The sequence below is a fragment of the Cibotium barometz genome, chromosome 3 (assembly GCF_041138505.1).
Source record: "Cibotium barometz isolate CiBa-2024 chromosome 3, ASM4113850v1, whole genome shotgun sequence".
Taxonomy (NCBI): domain Eukaryota; kingdom Viridiplantae; phylum Streptophyta; class Polypodiopsida; order Cyatheales; family Cibotiaceae; genus Cibotium; species Cibotium barometz.
The window spans coordinates 71334450-71356979 of record NC_141048.1 but is presented as its reverse complement, the minus strand read 5'-3'; the positions used below and the strand labels follow the sequence as shown (position 1 = coordinate 71356979).

Sequence of the window (22530 nt, the reverse complement as noted above, 5' to 3'; positions counted from 1 at the left end):
GTATATGCATGCATGTGCGTACATCTGCATCTTTGTAGAATGTGCTTGAGAGAGAGAGAGAGAGAGATGGACCAGACCTGGTGAGAGAGAGAGAGAGAGAGATGTAATGAGGGAGGGTGAAAAGAGAGAGAAAGAGAATAAAAAGTATCTTTTAATAAAATATAAATTAAATAGAAAACATATATGTATATGTGTGTATACATGTGTGTGTGTTTTTATTTACATTTATATATACATACATACATATGTATGTATATATATATAGATATTTATGTTTGTGTGTGTGTGTGTGTGTGTGTGTGTGTGTTTAGATGTGTGTATGATATATCTATCTATATATTTAAAAGTATCACCCATCTCCGCACATTAAAATTTAATCAAAATTAATTAAATTATGTTGATGTTTGTATTTATATTTTTAAATACATGTATATATGTATAAGTATATGTGTCTATGTATAGGCTTATGTATCTAAAACATAATATTGTATATACTATATATTTACATATGTGTATGTGTGCGTGAGAGAGAGAAAGGGAGAGAGAGAGAGAGAGTAAGAGAGAGAGAGAGAGAGAGAGAGAGATTGAAAGAGAGAGAGAGAGAGAGAGCTTCTATGTGTGGGAGAGTGTAAGAAGAGAGAGGGAGTGTGTGCATGTGTGTGTGTGTGTGTGTGTGAGAGAGAGAGAGAGAGAGAGAGAGAGAGAAAGCAGGTGTGTATATGTGTGTGCATGTGAGAAGAGAGAGAGAGAGAGAGAGAGTTTCAACATTTGAGAGTGCGTGTACGTGGCAGAGAGAGGGAGAGGGTCATGTGCATGTGCATGTGTGTGTGTGTGTGTGAGAGAGAGAGAGAGAGAGCACAACTTATCACCCATCTCCGCACATTAAAATTTAATCAAAATTAATTAAATTATGTCGATGTTTGTATTTATATTTTTAAATACATGTATATATGTATAAGTATATGTGTCTATGTATAGGTTTATGTATCTCAAACATAATATTGTATATACTATATATTTACATATGTGTATGTGTGCGTGAGAAAGAGAGAGAGAGAGAGAGAGATTGAAAGAGAGAGAGAGAGAGAGAGAGCTTCTATGTGTGGGAGAGTGTAAGAAGAGAGAGGGAGTGTGTGCATGTGTGTGTGTGTGTGAGAGAGAGAGAGAGCAGGTGTGTATATGTGTGTGCATGTGAGAGAGAGAGAGAGAGAGAGTTTCAACATTTGAGAGTGTGTGTACGTGACAGAGAGAGGGAGAGGGCATGTGTGTGTGTGTGTGAGAGAGAGAGAGAGAGAGAGAGAGATGGTTGTAGAGAGAGAATAGTTCTTTTCTGGAGAGCAACCCGCGGGTGCAATACTAGTATATATATATATATAAGTTTGCTATGCTCAAGACCTAAACACTCTCCCACGCAAGAGCAAAGCACTGCCAAAACACGCTCTAATGAAGAGCAACTGCTGCTACAAGGAATGTGCGGAATCCTCGACGCACGTCAACGAAAAACTGGCAGCATAACGACAGCACTATGGCATGTAAACCAGAAAAAACGAATGGTCTCCTGCAAATGCTCAAAGCGAGCACAAATTGGAGCTAAGGGAGCTCACGTAGAACCTGGACTCGGAAAAAGAACCTGCTCAAACAACACGAGCATCATGCTCGGCATACATGTCCGCAAACACTGCTCTAGGCATACATGGCTGCTAGAGCATCATGCGCTCACACATGAACGAAATCCGGCAAAGAATGCATATACATGCTCTAGGCATAAGCCGAAGTCAACCAAAAACTGTATACGGTATGTCGAATCATATGACGTCACATACCATATGAGCGAGCTGGCAATCATGCGTAAGACGGCTGACGAGCAAGCGCCTACACTTAGATCTGATACCAGTTGTGGGGATCGAGGCGGTGCGGGAGCGTAGACGAGAGAGTGAGAGAAGAGAGCAAGACAACGAAGTGGTGGGGAGACTCTCGCAATGAGCTGCCCCCTATACACACTATATATATATATGTGTACATATGTGGGAGGGCGGGCGCCTATGGCATGGGCGGCCGGGCAAGGCACAGTGGCCTTTGCCCCAACAAAGGCTTCACCAAAGAAGGGGAGAAGCCTAGGTCCATGGATACCAAATCAAAGACCATGGATGCAAAGTCCCCCCTCACAGGTACAAAATTGCCTTGGAGCATCAACACCCCAAACATGAGAGCTAGCCACCAAGGGAGCTTCTCTGTGGAGAGTTCAGCAAAGTCTAGAGTGCTTTTTGGCAAGGATGAGAATCGGTCTTATTCAAAATCAAGGGTTGGTTTTTCCTTTGCATGTGTACGCTTTTGTGTTGTGTTACAAGATTTGATCTTTTGTCATGGTAAAGGTTTTAAGGTTTTATTGGGTGATGGACAACTTCAATTTTGTTGAGCCCTATCTTTTTTCTTGTTGCAAGTATATGTTTTGTATCTTGAGAGCTTTGCTTCTTTTCTTTTCTTTTTGCATTGCATGCATGCAAGGATATGTACTATGAGGAGCTGTACACAATTTTAAAGCTTTGTGGTTAAGGCTTCACCAAAGGAGAAATTTGAACAAATGATGAATGTATTGTTTTATCTTTGTAGTACATTTATTAGAGTGTCTTCTTATATCCCTATAATTATACCCTATAGGACAGTGAAGGTTAACAAAGAAAATGAGGTAGTTTACAATATCAAATTTTGCATTGGCAAGTTCATTTGTGTGACTAAAGAGCTATTTTGAATCTGTGTGTTTAGTTTTACATTGCTAAAATGTTGCCAAAAGAAAGGCATATAGTAAAAATGCTTAGGTATTTGGATTGGAAGAATGAGGGCATGTCTAATGAGCTTTGTGTTTCCACATTGGAGGAAAAAACAAAATGGAGGAATACCCTCTTCTTACCAAGTTTTGCTATACAATTGAAGAGCTTCATGAGGAGTATGGTCTGAGTGTACTTCCAAAGGATCTTATTGATGAAGACCTCCTTGATGACCAATGGATGATTGTTTTCAAGCAAAGCTACCAAAAAAATGCCAAGATTTACTTGAATCATGTGCAGCCAAGATTGCTTGATGATTGCCAAGACTTCTTGACGATTGCAGGTTCTTGTTCCATAAGGTTTACCAAGCCCCTCCATCTTGTGGGGAGATCACAGCAAAGTTTGCACACTACTTTGCTTTTGAGAAATGCCATGCGGCAACAAAGGACCCTACACACCATAAGGTTGCATGGGCAAGGTTTGGAGAGAGTGTACTCAATATGTGTGGAAACCGCTCAGGAGGGCCGAAGCAGAAGGTCGAAACTTGGCAAAGGGCAAACAATGCCTCCCACAGAGGCCTCCCATCATCTATTAAGAAGCCTTGCCTTACACAAAGTGGTAGTAACCTCTATACAAAGGTAGACCCCCCACGGCGTCATGCAAAGATACCTGACTATGTTACGGACCTAGAAAGTATTGTTCAAAGAGTGCCTCAGAGATGTGCAGTTGCATTAGATAGGCTAAAAGAGTTGAGAGCATCTTGCAGTAGAACAAGGAGACTTTGTTGAGAGTTGAGGGTTCCAATGCTATTGCAAAGTGGATAAAAGATGACATTGAGAGCTATGAAGTGCAGCTTGCAAAATGATGATGAGATCAAAGAGGTGGAGACTAATTTGGGAGCCAGTTGACGCATGCTTCTCCAACTTGGAATTAGTGAGAACATGGAGAAGCTAGAGAAGGAGGTTGATCTCAAACAAGTAATTTTTGACATCCATGCTTTGAGAAAGTGGTTTTGGTAGTTTTGGCAACTTTTTGTAGTGTTAGTAGCTTCTATTTGCTGCTGCCTTGGTAGTTGAGATACTTTTGGTGGTTTATGGTAGTTTCTAGTACTTCTATTAAATTTTTTAGTATTGATAGATTTTGGTAGGTCTGATAGTTTTGAAAGTTTTTGGTAGTTTGTCGTATTTGTGAAAGCTTTTGGTATTTTTCTAGCTTCTATAAATACTTCTTTGGTAGTTTTGTCAATGTTCGGTAGTTTTGCTTCTGTATGGTAGTTTGGTATTTTAGGTAGATTGGTCGCTTTAGGTAGATTTTGTGAATTTTTTCTATGCTATTTTGGTAGTTTTTGCTCATACTAGTATCTTTTGGGTCTTCTAGGTTCCACTTTCTTGTTTTGGTATCTTCTATCATGTTGTTTTCAGACGTTTGGTAGTCTGGTAATTTTGCCATTTTGGTAGTTTTGGTTGCATTGCTAGTACCACTAAACCCTTATTGGTAGCTTTTGGCAATTTTGGGTTATGCTTTGGTATCTAACAATTGTGTGGATCTAACAATGTTGTTTTGGTAGTTTTGGTTACTTTTGGGTAGTTTATTCTTGTCTTGGTGTATTTATAATGCTTTTGGTACTAAGTGGTAGCTTTTGGTACTATTCTGGTTCTGCTTTTGGTAGTTTATGGTTGTTTTCTATCAATATTCTTTTGGTAGTATTGGTAGTTTTAGGTAGTTATGGTAGCTTTTGACAATGCTCTTTTGGTGGTTGTTAAGGTTTTGGTTTCTCTTTTGATGTTTTTGATACTAATTGGTAGCTATTGGTTCTCACTTGGTTCTAATTTTGGTAGTTTATGGCATTGATGACTTGGTAGTTTTTGGTACTAATTGGTATTATGATGCCTTTGGAACTACTTGCTAGCTTTTTGATACTAATTTGGGACTGTTTGTATTGCTTCTGGTTGGCAATAGGCTGAGTATGATATGCTGGAGGCAACACGGAAGGAAGCACAAGGCCACACCCTCTTTGTGAAGCAGATGATTGTTGATGTTAGGCTTGGAAAGAGATTCATGTTATATTCTAGGCCCTAGGTTGTTGATTTGGTGGGTATGATCCATGTGTTTGGCATGTGTATTGCATCTGGTGAGCTCTTGGAGTCTGTAGGGGTTGCTGGAACCTTTATGCTTGAGTGCCACCATTAGTATCACCCCCTTTGCTTTGGTGCTTTGTTACAAAGCAGGGATCATTGTGCCAAACCTGGTTGTACTATGGTGATCCTTGAGGTGGCAAAGTCTTGGATTAGTGGGCTTCATGCTGTGAAGAGTAAGTATGTGCATGTTTTGCAAATCATATGCTTTTCTGTGCTAAATGTGAGGCTGTTAGTAAGTATGTGCTGTCTTTCCCTATTTTTGCAGAGGAAGAGGATGTTGCAGCGATGGCTGGGCTTGATGGGAGAAATGGAGAGGCGGTGAAGGATGGGCAAGGTGCCACAAAATCTGTTGCAAGTCATATATGGGAGGAGGATGAGGTTAGTAAAGAGATAGGGGATGTTCTCTAGGATTTAGAGTATGCTAGTGTGGAAGGAAAAGGGACTGAGAAGGGGCAACACTGTGATACCATGCGGGACATTGAAGGAAATAGTGACTATGAGGACAAAGGTGCTAAATAGAATAAAGACAATGTGGGAGGTAAAGTCCCTCACATAGTAGAGCTGGATGATGCCCTCCTAAATGTTTCTGACACAAAGCATGAAGATCAAATCACTAGCAAGGATAAGAACAAGCAAGGGGAAGGTGCAGCGGCCAAGAAGGGAGTGGAAGGCCAGAAAGGGGAAGGGGAAGAGGCCAAGAAGGGGGTGGAAGCCAAGAAGGAGGCTAAGAAGGGGGTGGAAGCCAAGGAGGGGAAGGGGCAGAGGATGCCAAAAATGTGGACGGGGCACAAGCCAGGAAGGGGCAAGAGGCAAAAAGGAAAAAGGCAGGCAATGCAAAGAAGGGGGATGGGGCTGACGATGCCAAGGAGAAAGTGGTAAAGGAGGATGCAAAAGTGGACAGTATCGCCGAGGATGTGGATCCAAAGCCTGGTGATGCTGTACAAAATTTGACAGGTGATTCTACTAATTTGGTGACTCTGTCAGAGCTTTTTATTCTGTAAAGAAAGAAGTGCAACCGTGCCCATGACTAGTTATCTCGTGAATGCAAACTCTAGCCCTTTTGACATGCTTATGTATTTTGCATAATGTGCTTTTCATTTCACCAAATCAATTTAACTTTTTGCTTTTGTCTTTCATCTCTTGTTCTCTGTATGGTACTCTGGTGTGTTTAGCTTGTAACTGTGTTTCAATGTTACTATTCATTTCCAAACTAAGTACTACACAATATAGTACCAAATTAGTACTAGTGAGTAGCAGATTTGGTACTGTTGCTGTCATAATAATTCCCTTTTTTTGATATGATGATTGCATTGTCTATTTGCCTCCACTCATTTGGACTATTGGTATTGTAGTAAGATATTGGTAGCTACATGAGCCACAAGCAAACACAATGCTTGCGGGCTGATGTGGCTGCTAAACCTGGGCGGCTGATTATGCTTGATCTTAATGGGGTGTTATTGACAAGCTACCAAAAGGCCTTTAGGTTTTGGAGAAAGAGCTCCAACCATGGATTGTCTATGTCAGGCCCTTGCTAATTTGTCTTGTAAGGCCAAATGCTGATGAGTTCATACATACTCTTAAAAGGAAAGTAAAGATAATTGTGTGGTCCTGCTATAGAAGGAAAAAATTGATGGATATGGTGAACGCTTGCTTCCCCCAACATAAGAGGCAGAAGTATTTTGCAAGTAACAATGCCTTGAGTGTTTTAGAGGTTAAGTTACTCATAACTCTAACCTCTTTTTCACATGGCAGATATACTCTCCCAAGAAGACTATGAGACTTGGTGGGAGAGTATGGGAGAGGTGCCGCACGTGCCTAAACACTTGGTCAACAAGCCTGTTTTCTTTTTCCTAAAGAACCTACGGACAGTGTGGGCGAAACACCCCAATTTGGATCCTAGCAACACAATTTTGGTGGATGATTGTAGATACAAGTCGCTCAAAAATAACTATGAGAATTCGATCATACAAGCTTGTGGTGGTAGAAAAAGATAATCTTTTTTATTTCTTGGGCCTCATTTTGCCGTGGCTGTTTGCACGGATAAGTCATTCGTACCCAACGGCATACACTCGTAAGAAGCCAATCTTTGACATACAAGATGATGTTTCTGGGTATGTTGCTGATTACTTCATACAGATGGAGGGTTACTCTTATAGATTTGATCCCCCTAACCTAGGAGATTTCTAAATTGTTGTACCTGGTGAAATTTTGTATCATGAAACATAAAATATAATAGAAACCCACTTTTTGTGTACACTGTCTTGGGACCTTGATCTCTAGTGTCTTCTCTTGTGCTATCTAGTAGTTTTTATTCTAAAAGCATATTTTTTGAAATCCCTAACATTGGTGCTATAATATGGTGAAAATGTACAAGCTTTGGTGCTAGAGCAATACCAAACTGGTGATGTCCACTACCAAACTTGGTGCTATATAGTACCAAACTTGGTGCTATCCAGCGCTATCCAATACCAAACTTAAGAGTTTGGCACTATTCACTCCCAACCTTGGTAGTGAACCATCATGTTTTGCGACAATCAGGTTTTGGAGATCCTAGTGTGCATGATGTATTTGGTAGTCTAAAGTTACAACAAATTTTGGTACTACTTAGTATAACTTTGGTACTCGCTAGTTTAATTTTGGTACTGGTGGTTAGTACAATTTTGGTACTGGTTAGGGGCAAGTTGGTACAGAGCCTGACAATCAATGTATAGCAATCTCAAATATTGAATAGAGGAAGTAAAGAATAGATTGAAAAATAATAAATCATGAGGAGAAGAAGGTGTATTCTAACTAGGAGAGAGAGCATTCACTTGCCCACTTAGGGGTTTTGGGATTGTGTTTCAAGTAACGTGGATGCACCATCATCTCATATACTTCAAAAGATAACTTGAATTGATTAAGGACTCCAACAATAGGCTCCATTGGGAAATGTATGGCCCTTACAAGACGTGAATAGATCATGACTAGAGATGTTTGATCCAATAGGCTATATGTATCAACTTTGCCTTTGACTTGGCCATAGTAGAAGCCTTCAACAACCTTCCCGCCTCTAACAATCTTGTTATGCCACTTATCCTTTTGTGCTCTCACCATTTGGTACAACTCTTTTGTGCATTTGATAAGGCAGAAGTCCTCTTTGGCCTCGGCTGCTTTGACTGCAAAGTTATCCCCAATGGACAACATTCCACATAATATTTCAAGGCTTCCTTCATACATTGGCACGTTAGAAACTTGGCTCATTGGTATAAAATTTGAATATCCATCATCCTCCTCATCATTTTCTTTGTCATCCCTACCTGTGTTTAGAGACTTTGGCAGTGGTTTGATGGAGACATATTTCCATTCTTTTATGTGCATTCTATTTTTGTGTCAAATGCAACAAAACCTTCTTTTATGTGCACATTGGATACACAGCAAAAAGTGTACCGCTCTTTCAACTTCCAAACAAAGTATGGCTTTAATGCCTCAAAGCATCTAAGAGACACGACCAATGTAGGATGAGTCCTTATGAATCTTTGGTATAGCTCAAAGTATGGCACCAAATCAATAAAGGTTAGAAAATTCCAACTTCTTGGGTGCAGATGGTAAAATGCCACTCATGTATAGTAGTGCCAAAATTGGTCATAGACAGTACCAAAGATGGTACTCTAGAACCATCTTTGGTACTTTACCAAACTTTAAAAATCCAGAGTAACAAAAATGTCCTATTGAGTAACAAAAATGATTCATTTCTACCTTCTTTGGTACAATATAGACCCAATACATAGCAATACATAAAGAAGTGGGTGCTTCAGAGAGCCTTCAGTAATATACAACCATTGCTCCATGAAATAGAATAGCATTTAAGAGCTGGATAGTACCAAAACCAGTCAAATTTGAGACTATTCAGAGAACATTTGGTGCTATACAAGTCCACTACCATGTAGTGAAGTACCAAATTTTGTCCTCCACTTAGGCTTTGAGGCTTTGGTCCAATACAAGTGGCTTTTGTTACTATTAACAAAAATTTCCATTTAACAAGAGGTTAGAATTTGGCAATGTCTTCAGGCATGTGGAAATATTGCAATGCAAGAGAGTACCAAATTGGGTAGGTCAAAGATGCTTGGGTACTAGTCATGCAACCTTTGGTACTATAATGGGGTATTTCCATATTTGGTATTGTCTCTAGGCTTTTGGTACTATGTACAACCATTGTCATGCAGGAGAGTACCAAATTGGGTAGTTTTTAGAGGCTTGGATACTGTAAAGGACCATTGCCATATAAAAAAAAGTCAAACTTGGTATTGTCTATTTGCTTTTGACACATAGTAGAATTCCATGCAAAAGAGTACCCATATGGGTACTTTTCAAATGCTTTGGTGATATGCAAGAATGCTTTGGTATTGTACAAAGAGTAATTTTGGTACTACACAAAGACTTTGGTACTACCACAATGAGGCTTTGGTACTATAGAGTGAGGCTTTGACACTACAGATTAAGGCTACAGAGTAAGGCTTTGATGCCTTGAGGGAAGGAAAAGGTACTATACAGTGTTGAGATATCGAGCTCATCTAGTGAGACGCTGGACACTGATGACCCACCTGGGGGATAGGCCCCACACTTACACCACTGGCATGGTTGGTGAGATCATAGGTGATATGCGGCTAGTGGAATGACAGGCTGTGTGCAGCCATTCTAGAGACTGGCATAGTTATAGCGCCAGCTCATTTTAGTTGGGTTCACACTATAGAGAACCCTTGTATGTATTTGGTTGAGTACCTTTCATATTGTGTGTACTCTTATCTTTGTATATGGTGTGTTGAGTGTTGTGTGAAGTAAAGAAGATTTTCAGCCTCTCACCTTATATGTTCTCTGAGTATGTGTGTGCTTGCAAGAGCTCAAGCTCTCTTCTCCCCTGCATCTTTTCATGGTATCAGAGCCTGGTTCATGCTAAGAGCTGAGCTGCAAGCAAGAGAACCACAGGAAGCGGTATGAGGGTAAGAGCTTCAACTACTCTTCCCTATTTGTGTTGGTGACTACACCTTTGTTGGGAGTTCTACGGGAGGCACCGGCAAACGATCTCTGATTGAGGAGCTTTCTTCGCGGGAGTAAAGCTATACGGGAATTATACTGTTCTATCGGACAGGATAGAATTTTTCAGGCCGAAAACGCGTTTCGGGCGCGTCAGGACCTCCGTTTTTCAGAAAGCAGGCGATTTCGAGCACTGTGGGTAAGTCATCGATTCTCTACAGAACTCTGTTTTAAGAACTATAGGAAGACAGATTGGCTATGCAGACACTGTGTGTGCTGCAAAGAGGTCAACAGTTGCCATTGGGTGTATGTATGCACATTGAGGTCACTGGTTGTGACATTTGAGTATACTACAGTACCGCTACAGAAAATACAACAGTTTGTGCAGGACAAACTAGAGTGCTATTTCTGGTAAATTTGTGTGTCTGGCAAGATGTCAAATGATGGCATAACCCAGATTGTTGCTGAGAAGCTTGATAAGAACAACTTTCATGCTTGGAGGTTCAGGCTGACAAATTTCCTGATGGGAAAGGGCTATTGGGACTACATAGAAGGTGAGCATGAAGAGACACCAGAGATACCGGATATCAATCCGACTGCTGCAGATGTGAAAGAGTTCAAGGATTGGAACCAAGGAGCTAGAAAAGTTATGTATTGGCTCTCTATCAGTATACAGGACACGATGATTGGGCACATACAGGATGCCAAGTCCCCCAAGAAGGCTTGGGAAACCTTGGTAAAACTCTATGAAACAAATACCAAGGCACGTAAGATACAGTTGAAGAATGAACTTCATACTGTGGAGAAAAAGAGTATGTCTGTGACTATGCATTGAAGATAAAGGGTATTGTGGAATCCCTTGCATCTATTGGTGTTTCAGCAGATGATGATGATAAGGTGGAAGTCTGTCTACGTGGTCAATACAAGGCGTTCAAGACGTCTATTCAGACTCGGGAAAACATTCCCAATTTTATAGATTGGGTGTCTATGCTGATTATAGAAGAGAAGAGCTTGGGCGTCTATGCTGATTATAGAAGAGAAGAGCTTGGGTGAAGACCAACAGTCTTCACAAAACAAAAACAATTCAGAGCAATAGGACTTCTACACAAGTTCAGGAAGAGGACGAGGTAGAGGAGGCCGTGGATGCGGTCAAGGAGGTGGCCAAACAGGTAATCAGAATTATGGCCAGCCGCCGCAGGCAGCAACAACAACAGTCCCAAAAATTCACAACAACAACAACAACAACAACAACACGCAGGTGGAAGAGGCCAATTCAGAGGCAGGGAGAGTCAAAGAGGCCGTGGAAATTAGCAAAGGCAATATAATGATACACGTGGATGCTTTTATTGTGGTAAGCCTGGACATGTGCAAGCAGATTGTTATAAGAAGCAAGCTGACATGCAAAATGGGAAATTGCAGCAAAACAACTATGCATCCTCAAGCAGAAACAATGAGGATAATGAAAGGTTGTTTGTTATGCAGCATGTCGTGAATGCCATGTCTGAAAATGTTGAAGCAACACATAAAGATGATGTATGGTATGTTGATTCAGGTGCTTCGAACCACATGACAAGTCATGGGGAATGGTTCAAGGAGATGAAAAACCTTGAAAGACCAGGTTTTGTGGAAACAGGGGATGACACTGCTCATCCAATTGCCCATGTTGGAGATGTGCCATTGTCTATGTAGGATGGCAAAGTGAAGTACCTTGCAGATGTACTTCATGTTCCGAACATAACAAAGAATCTGGTTTCAGTTGGCCAGATGATTGAGCAGGGTTTGCAGGTTCGGTTTAACCCCGATGGTTGTTATGTTGAAGACTTTAAAGACAAGTGCAGGTTGGTTGCAAAAGGCAACAGAGTGGGCAAAATGTTTACGTTGAATGTAAACATGCCTGAAGTGAGTGCTGCGATGTTTGCAAATGGTTCAGGAATTGTTGCAGACACAGACATTTGGCATAAAAGAATTGGACATGTGAATGTGCAGAGATTGAAGTCTATGCAGACTAAAGGAATCATGACAGAGCTGCCAAAGTTAAAGTTGAAGGTATGCAAAAAATATGTGAAGCATGCCATTTTGGAAAGCAAAACAAAGCATGTATTTCCACGTAACAGATATGTGAGCAGAAATGCACTAGATGTTGTGCATTCAGATGTATGGGGTCCTACGAAAACCATTTCTATGGGAGGCTGTAGGTATTATGTAACATTTATTGATGACCACACAAGGAAAGTGTGGGTATACTTCATGAAGGAGAAGGGTGAGGTGTTCACTCACTTTCAGAATTTGAGAGTTATGGTTGAAAAGCAAACAGGGAAATATATAAAGTGTCTAAGGTCAAATGGAGGGGGAGAGTACTTCTCCAATGACTTCTCTGAATTTTTGAAGAAGAATGGTATTCGGAGACAGTTTACATGCAGATACACTCCGCAGCAAAATGGAGTTGCTGAGCAGAAAAACAGGCACATTGCTGAGATTGTGCGAGCATTGATGAAAGAGAAGAATATGCCGCATAGCTATTGGGCTGAGGCTGTTTCTACAGCAGCTTACATCATGAACAGGACTCCAACTGCAGCCATACATGATGTAACTACAGAGAAGAGGATTACAGGCAAAAAACTTTATTTGTCTCATCTAAAAGTTTTTGGATGCATTGCATATGTGCATGTGCTAGATAAGCTGAGAACTAAGCTGGATCCAAAAGCTGAAAAATGTGTGTTTACTGGATATTCCCTTGAGCAAAAGGGATACAGGTGTTATAACCCTGCTACACGTGAGTTGAGGGTAAGCAAGGATGTTGTCTTTGATGAGATGAGCAGTTGGTATGCTGCTGAAAAAGAAGCTGTTGGGGCTGATATGAGTGAAGTGTGGTTGCACAGAATGCAAGTCAGCAATCATAGTCTTTGAGTGGACCAGGAGAGTCCTCATCTTGTGGTTCAGTTGGAGTGGCAGGCTGCGTCATAATACCAGTCCTACAAATGTGATTAGTACATCACATAAAGGAAAAGAGAAAGTGGTTGAGCCCCTTGGTATGCCTGACATTTCTGCAGGGCATTCTCATGTTGTTGATGGAGAGTCTAGTGGCTCAGAGATGAGCCTTGATGAAGAGCTTGGGATCCCAACTACTATGAGAACACCTGGTGTAAAGAAGGCTATGGAAGCCATGAATGCAAAGCTGCGAAGATCTGTGAGAGTGAAGAATCCTGTGCAGAGGTTTACCTACAATGGTTATGTGGCACATCACTATGCATACATGGCAAAGGTTGTACAGGTTGTAGAGTCCACATGCATTGATGAGGCTGTTGGAAATGTGTGTTGGGAGAAAGCTATGGATGAGGAGATGGATGCACTATATGGAAATGAGACTTGGGATTTAGTGCAATTACCTGAAGGCAAGAAAGCCGTTGGATGCAAGTGGGTATACAAAGTAAAACATAACAGTGATGCAAGTGGGTATACAAAGTAAAACATAACAGTGATGGAAGCATAAACATGTATAAGGCTAGATTGGTAGCCAAAGGAAATGCGCAGGCATATGGCATTGATTATGAGGAAACTTTCAGCCCAGTTGCCAAGATGGCAACAGTGAGAGTTGTGATAGCAGTGGCTGCGTCAAAGCAATGGTCTTTACATCAGATGGATGTAAACAATGCATTCTTGCATGGGGATTTGCAGGAAGAGATGTATATGTTGCAACCACCTGGTTATGAGGATGTGAGTCACCCCGAGCATGTTTGCAGGTTGAAGAAAGCCTTGTATGGCTTAAAACAAGCACCAAGAGCATGGTCTAACAAGATTTTTGAATATCTTATCACTATTGGCTTTCATGTAGCCAATGCAGATTTCTCGCTATATGTGAGACACAGTCATAGAGAGGTTGTACTTGTTGTTATCTATGTAAATGACTTGATCATTACGGGGAACCATGATGCAGAGATCTTTGATGTAAAGATCTTGCTTAGACAGAAGTTTGAGATGAAGGATCTGGGAGAGCTCAGATATTTCTTGGGCATTGAAGTGATTAGGTCACCACATGGTATTGGATTACTGCAGAGACAATATGGCTTGGACATGTTGTCAAGTATGGTATATAACAGGCTGTAAGCCTATCTCAGTGCCACTGGATCAGAATGGCAAGTTGAGTGCAGATTCAGGATAGATTTTGGAGGATCCTACTATGTATAGGCACATAGTAGGAAGCTTGATCTACATGACGATCACCACGCCGGATTTGAGCTATGTTGTTGGGTTGGTGAGTCAGTTTATGTAGGTTCCACGGAAGTCGCATTTGGATGCATTGAGACGCATACTGAGATATGTGGGGTCTACTTTGCATTGTGGGCTATTTTATGAAACTGGGATAGAGATATGTGTGCATGGGTACACAGATGCTGATTGGGCTGGTAGTATCTCAGATAGAAGATCTACTAGTGGCTTCATGTTTTCTTTGGGGAGTGCTGCTGTGACTTGGAGCAGCAAGAAGCAGCCTACATTTGCTCTATCCAGTACAAAGGCCGAGTACAGAGGAGCTGCTATGGCAGCATGTGAGGTGACTTGGTTGAGAAAGCTACTTGCAGATTTGGGTCTATCAGTGGATAGACAAGTTGTCATTTTCTGTGACAACATTAGCAGTATACAATTGGCCAGGAACCCAGTTTTTCATGCTCGCACGAAGCATATAGAGGTCCACTATCATTTTGTCAGAGAGAAATTGAAATTTTGTGCTATGGCCTCAATATTTTCTATCTCCTCCCATCTTGTTGCTGTCACCTCATCTGCTATAAATGTTGAAAAGAAATGTGGTATTCCCAAGTTTTCAACCATTGCAATCAAATCTTTTAGATGTCTTCTATGCCAAGGAGGTGATCTTGGTATAGAGGCATGATATCACATGCCTAAATGCTTGTTGATCTGTTGCATTTCTATTGTTCTTCTTGAATTTGTCAAGTTCTCTTTGTGGACAATTTGTAGAAAATCTGTTTGCAATCATTATTGCTTGCTTCAATTGGTACATTATTAGAATTTATGGCTTGTAAAGGATGTACATAGAGAATACAATTCCAATACGCATTCAAATATGATTGCTAAACCCTTCATCACCTGTGTATTGACATCGCTTGAAAGGAAATAGGAATGGAAAGACTGCGGTTTCAATTATGAGTTTAGCGCAGTCGCTTAATGATGATGGTGGTCCCATTGTTGTAAAAATAGCTGACCTTTGTACGACATGGTTATTGTCTTGTTATAGTTGAATAGAAGCAAATTCGTATGTATCGATGGCATTATAGGTCTGATGTCTAGACGGTTCAACCATATTTTGTAACAGTGACAATGTATAATTTCTCTCAACATCTTCCATGGAGATGATTCTTGTTGTGCGGAGATAATATCTTCAAACATTTCTTGAATGAGTATATAGATGCTTGTTCTTTTGTGTGGTCACTAAGTTTTAACGATAGGGTTATTCAGAATGTTGAAAGCGAGAACTTCTACAATATGGAAGTTTGAGGAATTTTGCTCTATTCTTCTTAAATCCTCTGTGTTTGAGCAGGAGAGTAATGGATTGTCAAGCAATGATCTCCAATTGAGGGTCCCAGTAGTGTAGAAGTTGTCTTGTATAGTCAGGTGATAGAACAACAACATGCAAGGTGCGAATGGAAGTTTCTTTCCTCTTACAATGCTCACACAAAACTGTTGATACAGAGATGTTATTTTGTAAACATGCCTGTGCCAAAATAATATTGGAAAGATAGCCGACGCTTGTTTTTTCAATGGTTGTGGACGTCTTCTTTAAAGAAAAGACAAGGGGAAAAAGGTGGTTGTTGTGCATGTTGGGCATACATTAATAGACTGTAGTAATGTATGCTTTTGGTCATGCCGCTTTTGTAAAGTTTTGGAAATGGAATTCCAATAGACTACTGATGGTTTCAGTGCCTTTTTATGATTTGATAAAGATGCAAGCTTTTCTTCCCTCTTTCTTTTGCTTGAGTTATCTCGTTCTGTGCTTTTTTTTGTACCAAAAAATTAATTAGTTCATTTATGATTACAAATAAGTTTTGAAAAATAGAAGGAAAAAAAATAGCAAAAGAGGCTACCTCGGGGGATTAGCGATAGTTAATCAGTAGTTACGCAGAGGATTAGCAGCTTATTAATCAGAAGTTCTCAACCATCAGTCACTTCAAGCGCTCTGTCGGGGCCGAGGCAGTTTGCATGGCCGCCGCGTCAGGCTTTCCTCAGCCTAACGCATGGCAGCTGCATGCGCCCTCGTTACTGCAGTTCAATGCGTCGTCTCGTTCGGTCGATCTCATCGGCGCTGCTCCTTCATGTCAGCACTCAGGATCAGGTAGCTGACATCTTCACGAAAGCATTGGGTACAGAGAAGCTCCACAGATTCAGGGCTTCGCTTGGTGTACATGAGATGGAGTTGAGCTCGAGGGGGAGTATTGAGATATCAAGCTCATCTAATGAGGCGGTGGACACTAATGACCCACCTGGGGGATAGGCCCCACACTTACACCACTGGCATGGTTGGTGAGATCATAGGTTATATGCGGCCAGTGGGATGACAGGCTGTGTGATAGCCATTCTAGAGACTGGCATAGTTATAGCGCCAGCTCATTTTAGTTGGGTTCACACTATAGAGAATCCTTGTATGTATTTGGTTGAGTACCTTTCATATTGTGTGTACTCTTATCTTTGTATATGGTGTGTTGAGTGTTGTGTGAAGTGAAGAAGATTTTCAACCTCTCACCTTCTCTATTCGGGTTTTGTGAGTGTGTGTGTGCTTGCAAGAGCTCAAGCTCTCTTCTCCCCTGCATCTTTTCATACAGAGGCTTTGGTACTCTATAGTTAGGCTTTGGAATCACTACTAGTATCCAACTGAACACCAAATTTGGTACTGCAAGGGGCTTTGGTTCTATATAGGATAGCTTTGGAACTACATAGGAATGGCTTAGTAATATATATAACCTTTGTAAGGTACTGTATACACCTACTGCCATATAGTAGACTACCAAATTTGGTACTATGTTGACCAAATCACCCTTATGGATTACCAAACAAATTACAATTGCAAAGAGTTGTTATTACCTAGGAGTCATCGACTAGATGCACAGGATGTTTGACAACACTTCTCCTTCCAATTCTCTTCTTGCATATGTCCTTCTTGTTAAGTGAAACTCGTCTCTAATGTTCAAAAGGCATACACCAAATCTCTTGTTTCATTGGTGATAATGGTTCCTCAAGGCAATTGTCTCTCATAAGCACTCAATGGTAAGACTTCATCCTCATCTTTATTCTCCAGCCCTGAACTTGCAGCAGCTATATTCCTTTGATGAATACCCAAGACACTAGCAATTCTAGATTGGTTTACTGAGGTTACACGTGTACTATTGTTCAAGATCATTGTCAAAGAGGTTCTCTTCACAAAAATCTCACTTGTTGAGTGCAGGACCTTAATTTGAGTCAAAGTGTTGCGCACACCTGAGAGAATGGTGTCTTTGACATTGCTGAAATTTGATTTTTGCAGCTCAAAAAATGCCTAGTGGTCCAAGAGTTTCTGAAATATTTCCTTTTGTTCATTCCTTGATAGCCCTTGTGTTTGCTTGTGCCAACATCATGCCACAGCTGTGCAAATGTTCCTCCTTGTCCTGGCTTTTGGTAATCCAAGTCCAAAAGAAGGATGCCTTTCTTTGCTTCTTTGTTTGTGTTTCTTCAAATCCCAATAATTACAAAGAAAAGCTTGATTAGTGAGACATGTCAATGGAAGTGCCAATGGAATGGCTTTTTATCTATTCATCAATGCTCAAACCACCTTCCATCACATCATCGAAAGAGAGCAACTATGGGTCACCCCAGCAATAATCTCCTTTGGTATTGTCCATTGGCAAGGAGAGAGAGAGAGAGAGAGAGAGAGACTATGGCTATTTTGCTTGGTTACTAAAGCTATGGAGCTTGCCGGACCTTGGTGTGGCTATGGAGCTTGCTGGCTCTGGCTATCTTCAGCCATGAAGAGAGAGAGAGAGAGAGAGAGAGAGAGAGAGACAACTAGTTATGGCTATGGAGAGCATCACCGTGTGTAGAGGCTCATTGCCTTGCTCGGCCACCCATATCTTGGGCGCCCGCCCACTAATCACACTACATAGCTCTCTGCGCGCACCCCAGGTCCTACAAGTGGTATCAGAGCGTGGCGTGTGGCATGTGTGCAATGCGCGTGTGCGTGGTCATGGCGGCGATGGACAGAGCTTCAAGGGCTGATCTACTATGGCGAGTGCAGATCTGCTAGCCAGGAGCCAGATCTGAGAGCGGGAAGCCTTGGCGACGATTGTGGCATAGCCAGCGCGGGAACGCCTCTTCCCGGCCTTATCCAAGAAGCTTGGACAGCTGAGTATTCAGCCCGATTGTAGTTGTGGAGTGAAGCTTGGTGTGTGTGGGCAGCCCTCTTGGTGAAGAAGAAGGCGAAGGAAGCTTTCCGAGCTTGCGACGAACACGGCGCATGAACCCATTTTATGGCGAGTCTTATCCATGAGAGAGGAAGGCAGCCGTGGTGTGCAGAAGTGAAGCCGTGAAGCAAGAAGGTGAAGAGCTTGGCTCTCTTGCAGCCTTGGGGCAGAGGAGAGTGAAGAGCAAAGCTCTTTTGAGCACTCAATACACACACAGACATGGCGACTTAATGCAGGCGTGTGGGAGAAAAAGAGCTTGCCATTTTTCCTTTCCAGCAGCCATGAAGGCGTGAGAGACAGAGAGAGCCCATTGTCCTTGTTCTTCACTTGCAAAGCGGAGAGAGAGAGAGAGAGAGAAAGACAAGCTTTCTTCAAGCTTGTAATGGCGACACTATGTACAGGGTTTTTCACCATTTCTTTAATTAAAGTTTAATTCAAGCTTTAATTTTATCAAAGGTTTTAAACCCCTCGTTACACGAATCAAGGAGCAATTTGTTTGGTGGGTTTTAGTATGTGCAGATTGCAGGATATGCTTGCCGTGGGCTAGGTGTAGAGCCTCGGCTTGTTGTGAATTCAGCGTAAGAGCGTCCTTCTAGTTGAGGCGATGCTTGTGTGCCCTCAACACACATGCTATGTGTGTAGCGATAGACAAGAGGGAAGAAGTCAATTGTGAGATATCCAAGCAGAGGCTATTGAAGCATTGGTTTGTGCAGCAACAAGGGAGTCTGCGCACAAGTGTGCCAGGTGCCAGGACGCATGGTTCATGCTCTCGCGTTCATGTATGGTCACGTGGTTTGCTTGGCTGACAGGGCTCGTCAGCGGTCTTGCTTGATGCGATGTAGGCATTGAGCGGGCGTTCTCTCAGTCACAGGTTCTCTCTCAGAGGCTTCAACGAGTCATTTCTCTCATGTATGCGATTGCAGTACACTTTGCTCATGTCAGGTCATGTGCATATGCTCTTACGTGAGCGGATTGTAGTCACAGTTTTCTTGTTTGCGCTCAGGATTGGTAAACAGATTGTTTGAGCTTTGACGCTTGCATGTATGTGGCTGTGGATATCTATGCAAGCGGCTGTGGATATCTATGCGCATGTGGTTGAGCTGCGCTCGCACACAGGTACTGCGTGAGCTTGGTTTAGCTCAATTTTGGGACACAGATTTGCAGACACTTCATGCATGTTTGAGTGCGGATTTTGATGCGTATTGGTTGCTCATAGTTTTGAGCTTGGCAGTGTTGGTTATTTTGGGTTTATAGATGTTTTGCTATTGGAACTCTGGCAAAATTTTCCCAGAAGCTTTATGCGCGTCATTGATGCGATTGCAGGTAGCACTCAAGAGTTGTGTGAAGTGTTTTTTCAGGTGGGAGATTAGTGCGTGTATGCATCAATACCGCACGTTGTGAGCTTGGCAATTAGCTCACGGGATTACAGGTCGTGACAGCGTTTGTCTCACAATTTTGCATCTTGGTTTTGACATAGTTGTGGACAGTTGTTTGGCAGGTGCTTTTAAACAGCAATTTTGCCTTCTAGTTTGCTAAATTGTGCTCATGGTAGAGGCAGGTGATTAGTCAAATTGTGACCTCTCACAGATGCGCATGTTTGATGGGTTAGACTTTGCGGCATGGCGAGTGTATGCTTGTTGCATTGACACAGCGAGGGTTGCATTAGATGAGCTGGCATTATCTACGATCTGTTTGCACCTTGTAGAGTTTATTTTTTGCTCTTGTTATGCATGAGATGACTACGACAGTAGTGTGGCAGAGATTGCATGAGATGTATGACGGACAAGACTCGTGTGAGATAGAGGCATTCATTGTTGTTTTCATCTTATGCGATAGTGCAAGAGACATGGTTGTCTCAGAGATGCAGATGTTGATCCTATTAGCTCCGTTGTTATGACAGTTGAGGGAGCAGATAAAGTGTCGGAGTACACAAGTGACGGTGATGTCACACTTGCTTCGAGTTTTGTGTCAGATGTTGTTATGCATGCGGATTGTGCACTTCCTTCGCAGTGGTTGGTAGATGCGGATGCTATGTTTCATGTCATGTCATGTCGTGAGTGGTTTTATAGCTATTCTAGTGGGATTCTTGGCAGTGTACACTTGATTGATGGCTTAGTGCATGACATAGTTGGTGCAAGAGATGTGAGACTGTCATTGCCAAGTGGTGCATCATATTTGCTGCAACATGTGCATTATGTGCCAGACTTGAGAGTGAGTTTGATCTCAGTTGGTGAACTCAGAGATTGTGGATGCGAGATTTTGCTTTGAGAGCGATCTTTTGTGATGCATTTGGGTTTGCTAGTCATTGCGAGAGGTGCCAGGGTTGGTACGATTTACCCTATGCACATGGATCAGGTACGAGATGGTACAATCTTGATTTTTATGCAACCAGGTAGAGAGCAAGAGAGCAGGAGAGTCTTTTGCACATGGTCTGTAGGATGCTTTGCATGTAGAGCAGAGCAATGAGCTTGTTGTGCACACAGCTGAGGCATGACTTGAGCAATGGTGATAGATACAGACATGGATGCTTTGCCAGTGATAGCGCAGAGTGGTGGATTTGTTGTGCATGATACTTCTATGCCAGATAGACAAGTAGAGCGGTCTTGCTCTAGTGAGTCACGACAGGAGATAGTTGTGCAAGAGTCTATGCATGGGGAGTTGTTAGAGCAGGTTAGCTCTAGTGAGTCACAGCAGATTCAGTCATCATTTTTGCAATGGATGGTTGTAGAGGAGGCTGAGGAGTCAGCTATTATGCAGTCATTCCTCACTATGCTCGACAGTGAGCATGGGGATGCGGTTGTGTAGGATTCATCTTTGAGTAGACACCTAGAGCAGCAGCAGGCTTGCTCTGAGGTTACATAGCAGGTTGATGCGTCTTTTGTGGACACTCAGGAGATGCATGGGGTTGACATGCTTAGTCAGCTAGAGATGCCTGTTGCCAGGGACATTCATGTTGATGCATGTTCAATATGGCTAGCAGGTTTAGCTAGTGTTGCGTCAGCATTTGGTGGTCTCATGTACGAGATGCTGATCTCGAGACTGGATATAGCAGCTATAGTGGGAGCATTTGCTATCAGTCTTTTGATGGTTGATACTAGCATAGGGCATGGGGGAGTTATTGTAGGAGTAGAGAGCATGCTAATGAAGATTAGTGAGAGGATTAGGGTTAGGCTAGGTTAGGGTTAGCCCCATTAGGGTTAGGGTTAGGGTTAGTGAAGCTTGAATCACATGAGATCTAAGGAGGGAGAGAGTGTGAGCCATTCATGATGCAAAGTGATAGCATTTCATTAACTCACATCAAACTACAAAGAGAGCCCCTCATTATATAGGAAGAGGAGAGCACCCTTGCTTACATAAGCGATGATGCTTTTGGTAGATTCTCCTAGCTAAGAGGTGTTTCTCACCAAGAGAGGCTTATACCCCAACAACCCTCCCCTTAAGTCGAAGCTTGGGAGTCATGAAACAAAAGATGAAAGATGAGATGAATATGAATCCTCCCCTAAAACAATAGAGTGAGGATGATATAAGAGATATAGGTGAATACAAGGTATGCCTCAAAGTGTACATGGCAAAGATCTAGAGTGGCAAATAATGAAAGCCAACAAAAGTAGAGATATGGGCCAAATACACGGCTGAAGATCCTTTGAAAGTAGACACCTTAGTATATGTCTTGATCACAGACATAGTTGATTTCTCCATCTTCTTTTGCTTCTTCGACGATGTTGACCTTTGCTTTGCCTTTGTCCTTTGGTTGAACACGCTCTTTGTTCTTGTCCTTATGGTAGCAGCGGTTGGATGGATGGTTGGTCCCTCCAGAGTGAGTGCAAGGGTTTTTCTTCCAACAATCCTTCGCTTGATGATTGGATTTTCCACATTCGTGACAAGATCTAGAAGTTGTTACTGCAAGAGCCATTCCATGATTTGCCTTTTTGGGTTCTTTGTTAAGTTTACTTTCTTCCTCTTGAAGTGAATTTATGACGTCTACAAGCTTAGGTGATGGTTTCTTTTCCTTTAGAATAGTAACAATGTTGCCAAAATCCGTGCATGCAAGAGCCTTGAGTAGAACAGCAACTTGGTCCTCTTCTTCTACAGGAGATGCTTGTGCATAGACTAATTGCGTGCAAATGCTTTTTAGTCTATTAATAGGTGAAGAGATATTTTCATTCGATTCAAGTG

At 41.9% G+C, this 22530-nt stretch overlaps 2 protein-coding genes and 1 pseudogene across 4 annotated transcripts; all 3 read left to right on the top strand.

Annotated features, from left to right (window-relative positions):
• The first annotated feature begins 1859 nt into the window (after window positions 1-1859).
• Window positions 1860-6037, top strand: LOC147640506 (uncharacterized). Of its 2 annotated transcripts, none has more exons than XM_086781360.1 (3): window positions 1860-3742; window positions 4725-5076; window positions 5169-6037. In XM_086781360.1, exons 2-3 carry the CDS (start codon window positions 5022-5024, stop codon window positions 5309-5311), a joined length of 198 nt encoding a protein of 65 aa, XP_086637486.1. In that variant the 5' UTR covers window positions 1860-3742; window positions 4725-5021; the 3' UTR covers window positions 5312-6037. The 2 variants fall into 2 exon arrangements, 1 of the variants encoding a protein (XP_086637486.1); XR_015263184.1 differs by having other exon boundaries at window positions 1867-2302.
• LOC147640505 (uncharacterized) lies at window positions 5372-7172 on the top strand. The gene is made up of 3 exons (XM_086825426.1): window positions 5372-5411; window positions 5636-5857; window positions 6656-7172. The coding sequence occupies exons 1-3, from the start codon at window positions 5372-5374 to the stop codon at window positions 6895-6897; spliced, it is 504 nt and encodes a 167-aa protein (XP_086681552.1). The 3' UTR covers window positions 6898-7172.
• An 11827-nt stretch (window positions 7173-18999) lies between these two features.
• Window positions 19000-22072, top strand: LOC147640504 (uncharacterized; annotated as a pseudogene). The gene is made up of 2 exons (XR_015263182.1): window positions 19000-19470; window positions 19678-22072. The product of XR_015263182.1 is annotated as an uncharacterized LOC147640504 (transcript).
• Window positions 22073-22530: the final 458 nt, after the last annotated feature.

Coding starts and splice junctions, on each gene's coding strand:
- LOC147640505 (XM_086825426.1), top strand. CDS start 5,372: ATGCGGGACATTGAAGGAAATAGTGACTATGAGGACAAAG. Junction 5,412..5,635: donor TAGTGACTATGAGGACAAAG/GTGCTAAATAGA, acceptor GAGGCTAAGAAG/GGGGTGGAAGCCAAGGAGGG. Junction 5,858..6,655: donor TGCTGTACAAAATTTGACAG/GTGATTCTACTA, acceptor TTCACATGGCAG/ATATACTCTCCCAAGAAGAC.
- LOC147640506 (XM_086781360.1), top strand. CDS start 5,022: ATGGTGATCCTTGAGGTGGCAAAGTCTTGGATTAGTGGGCTTCATGCT. Junction 5,077..5,168: donor TGGGCTTCATGCTGTGAAGA/GTAAGTATGTGC, acceptor CTATTTTTGCAG/AGGAAGAGGATGTTGCAGCG.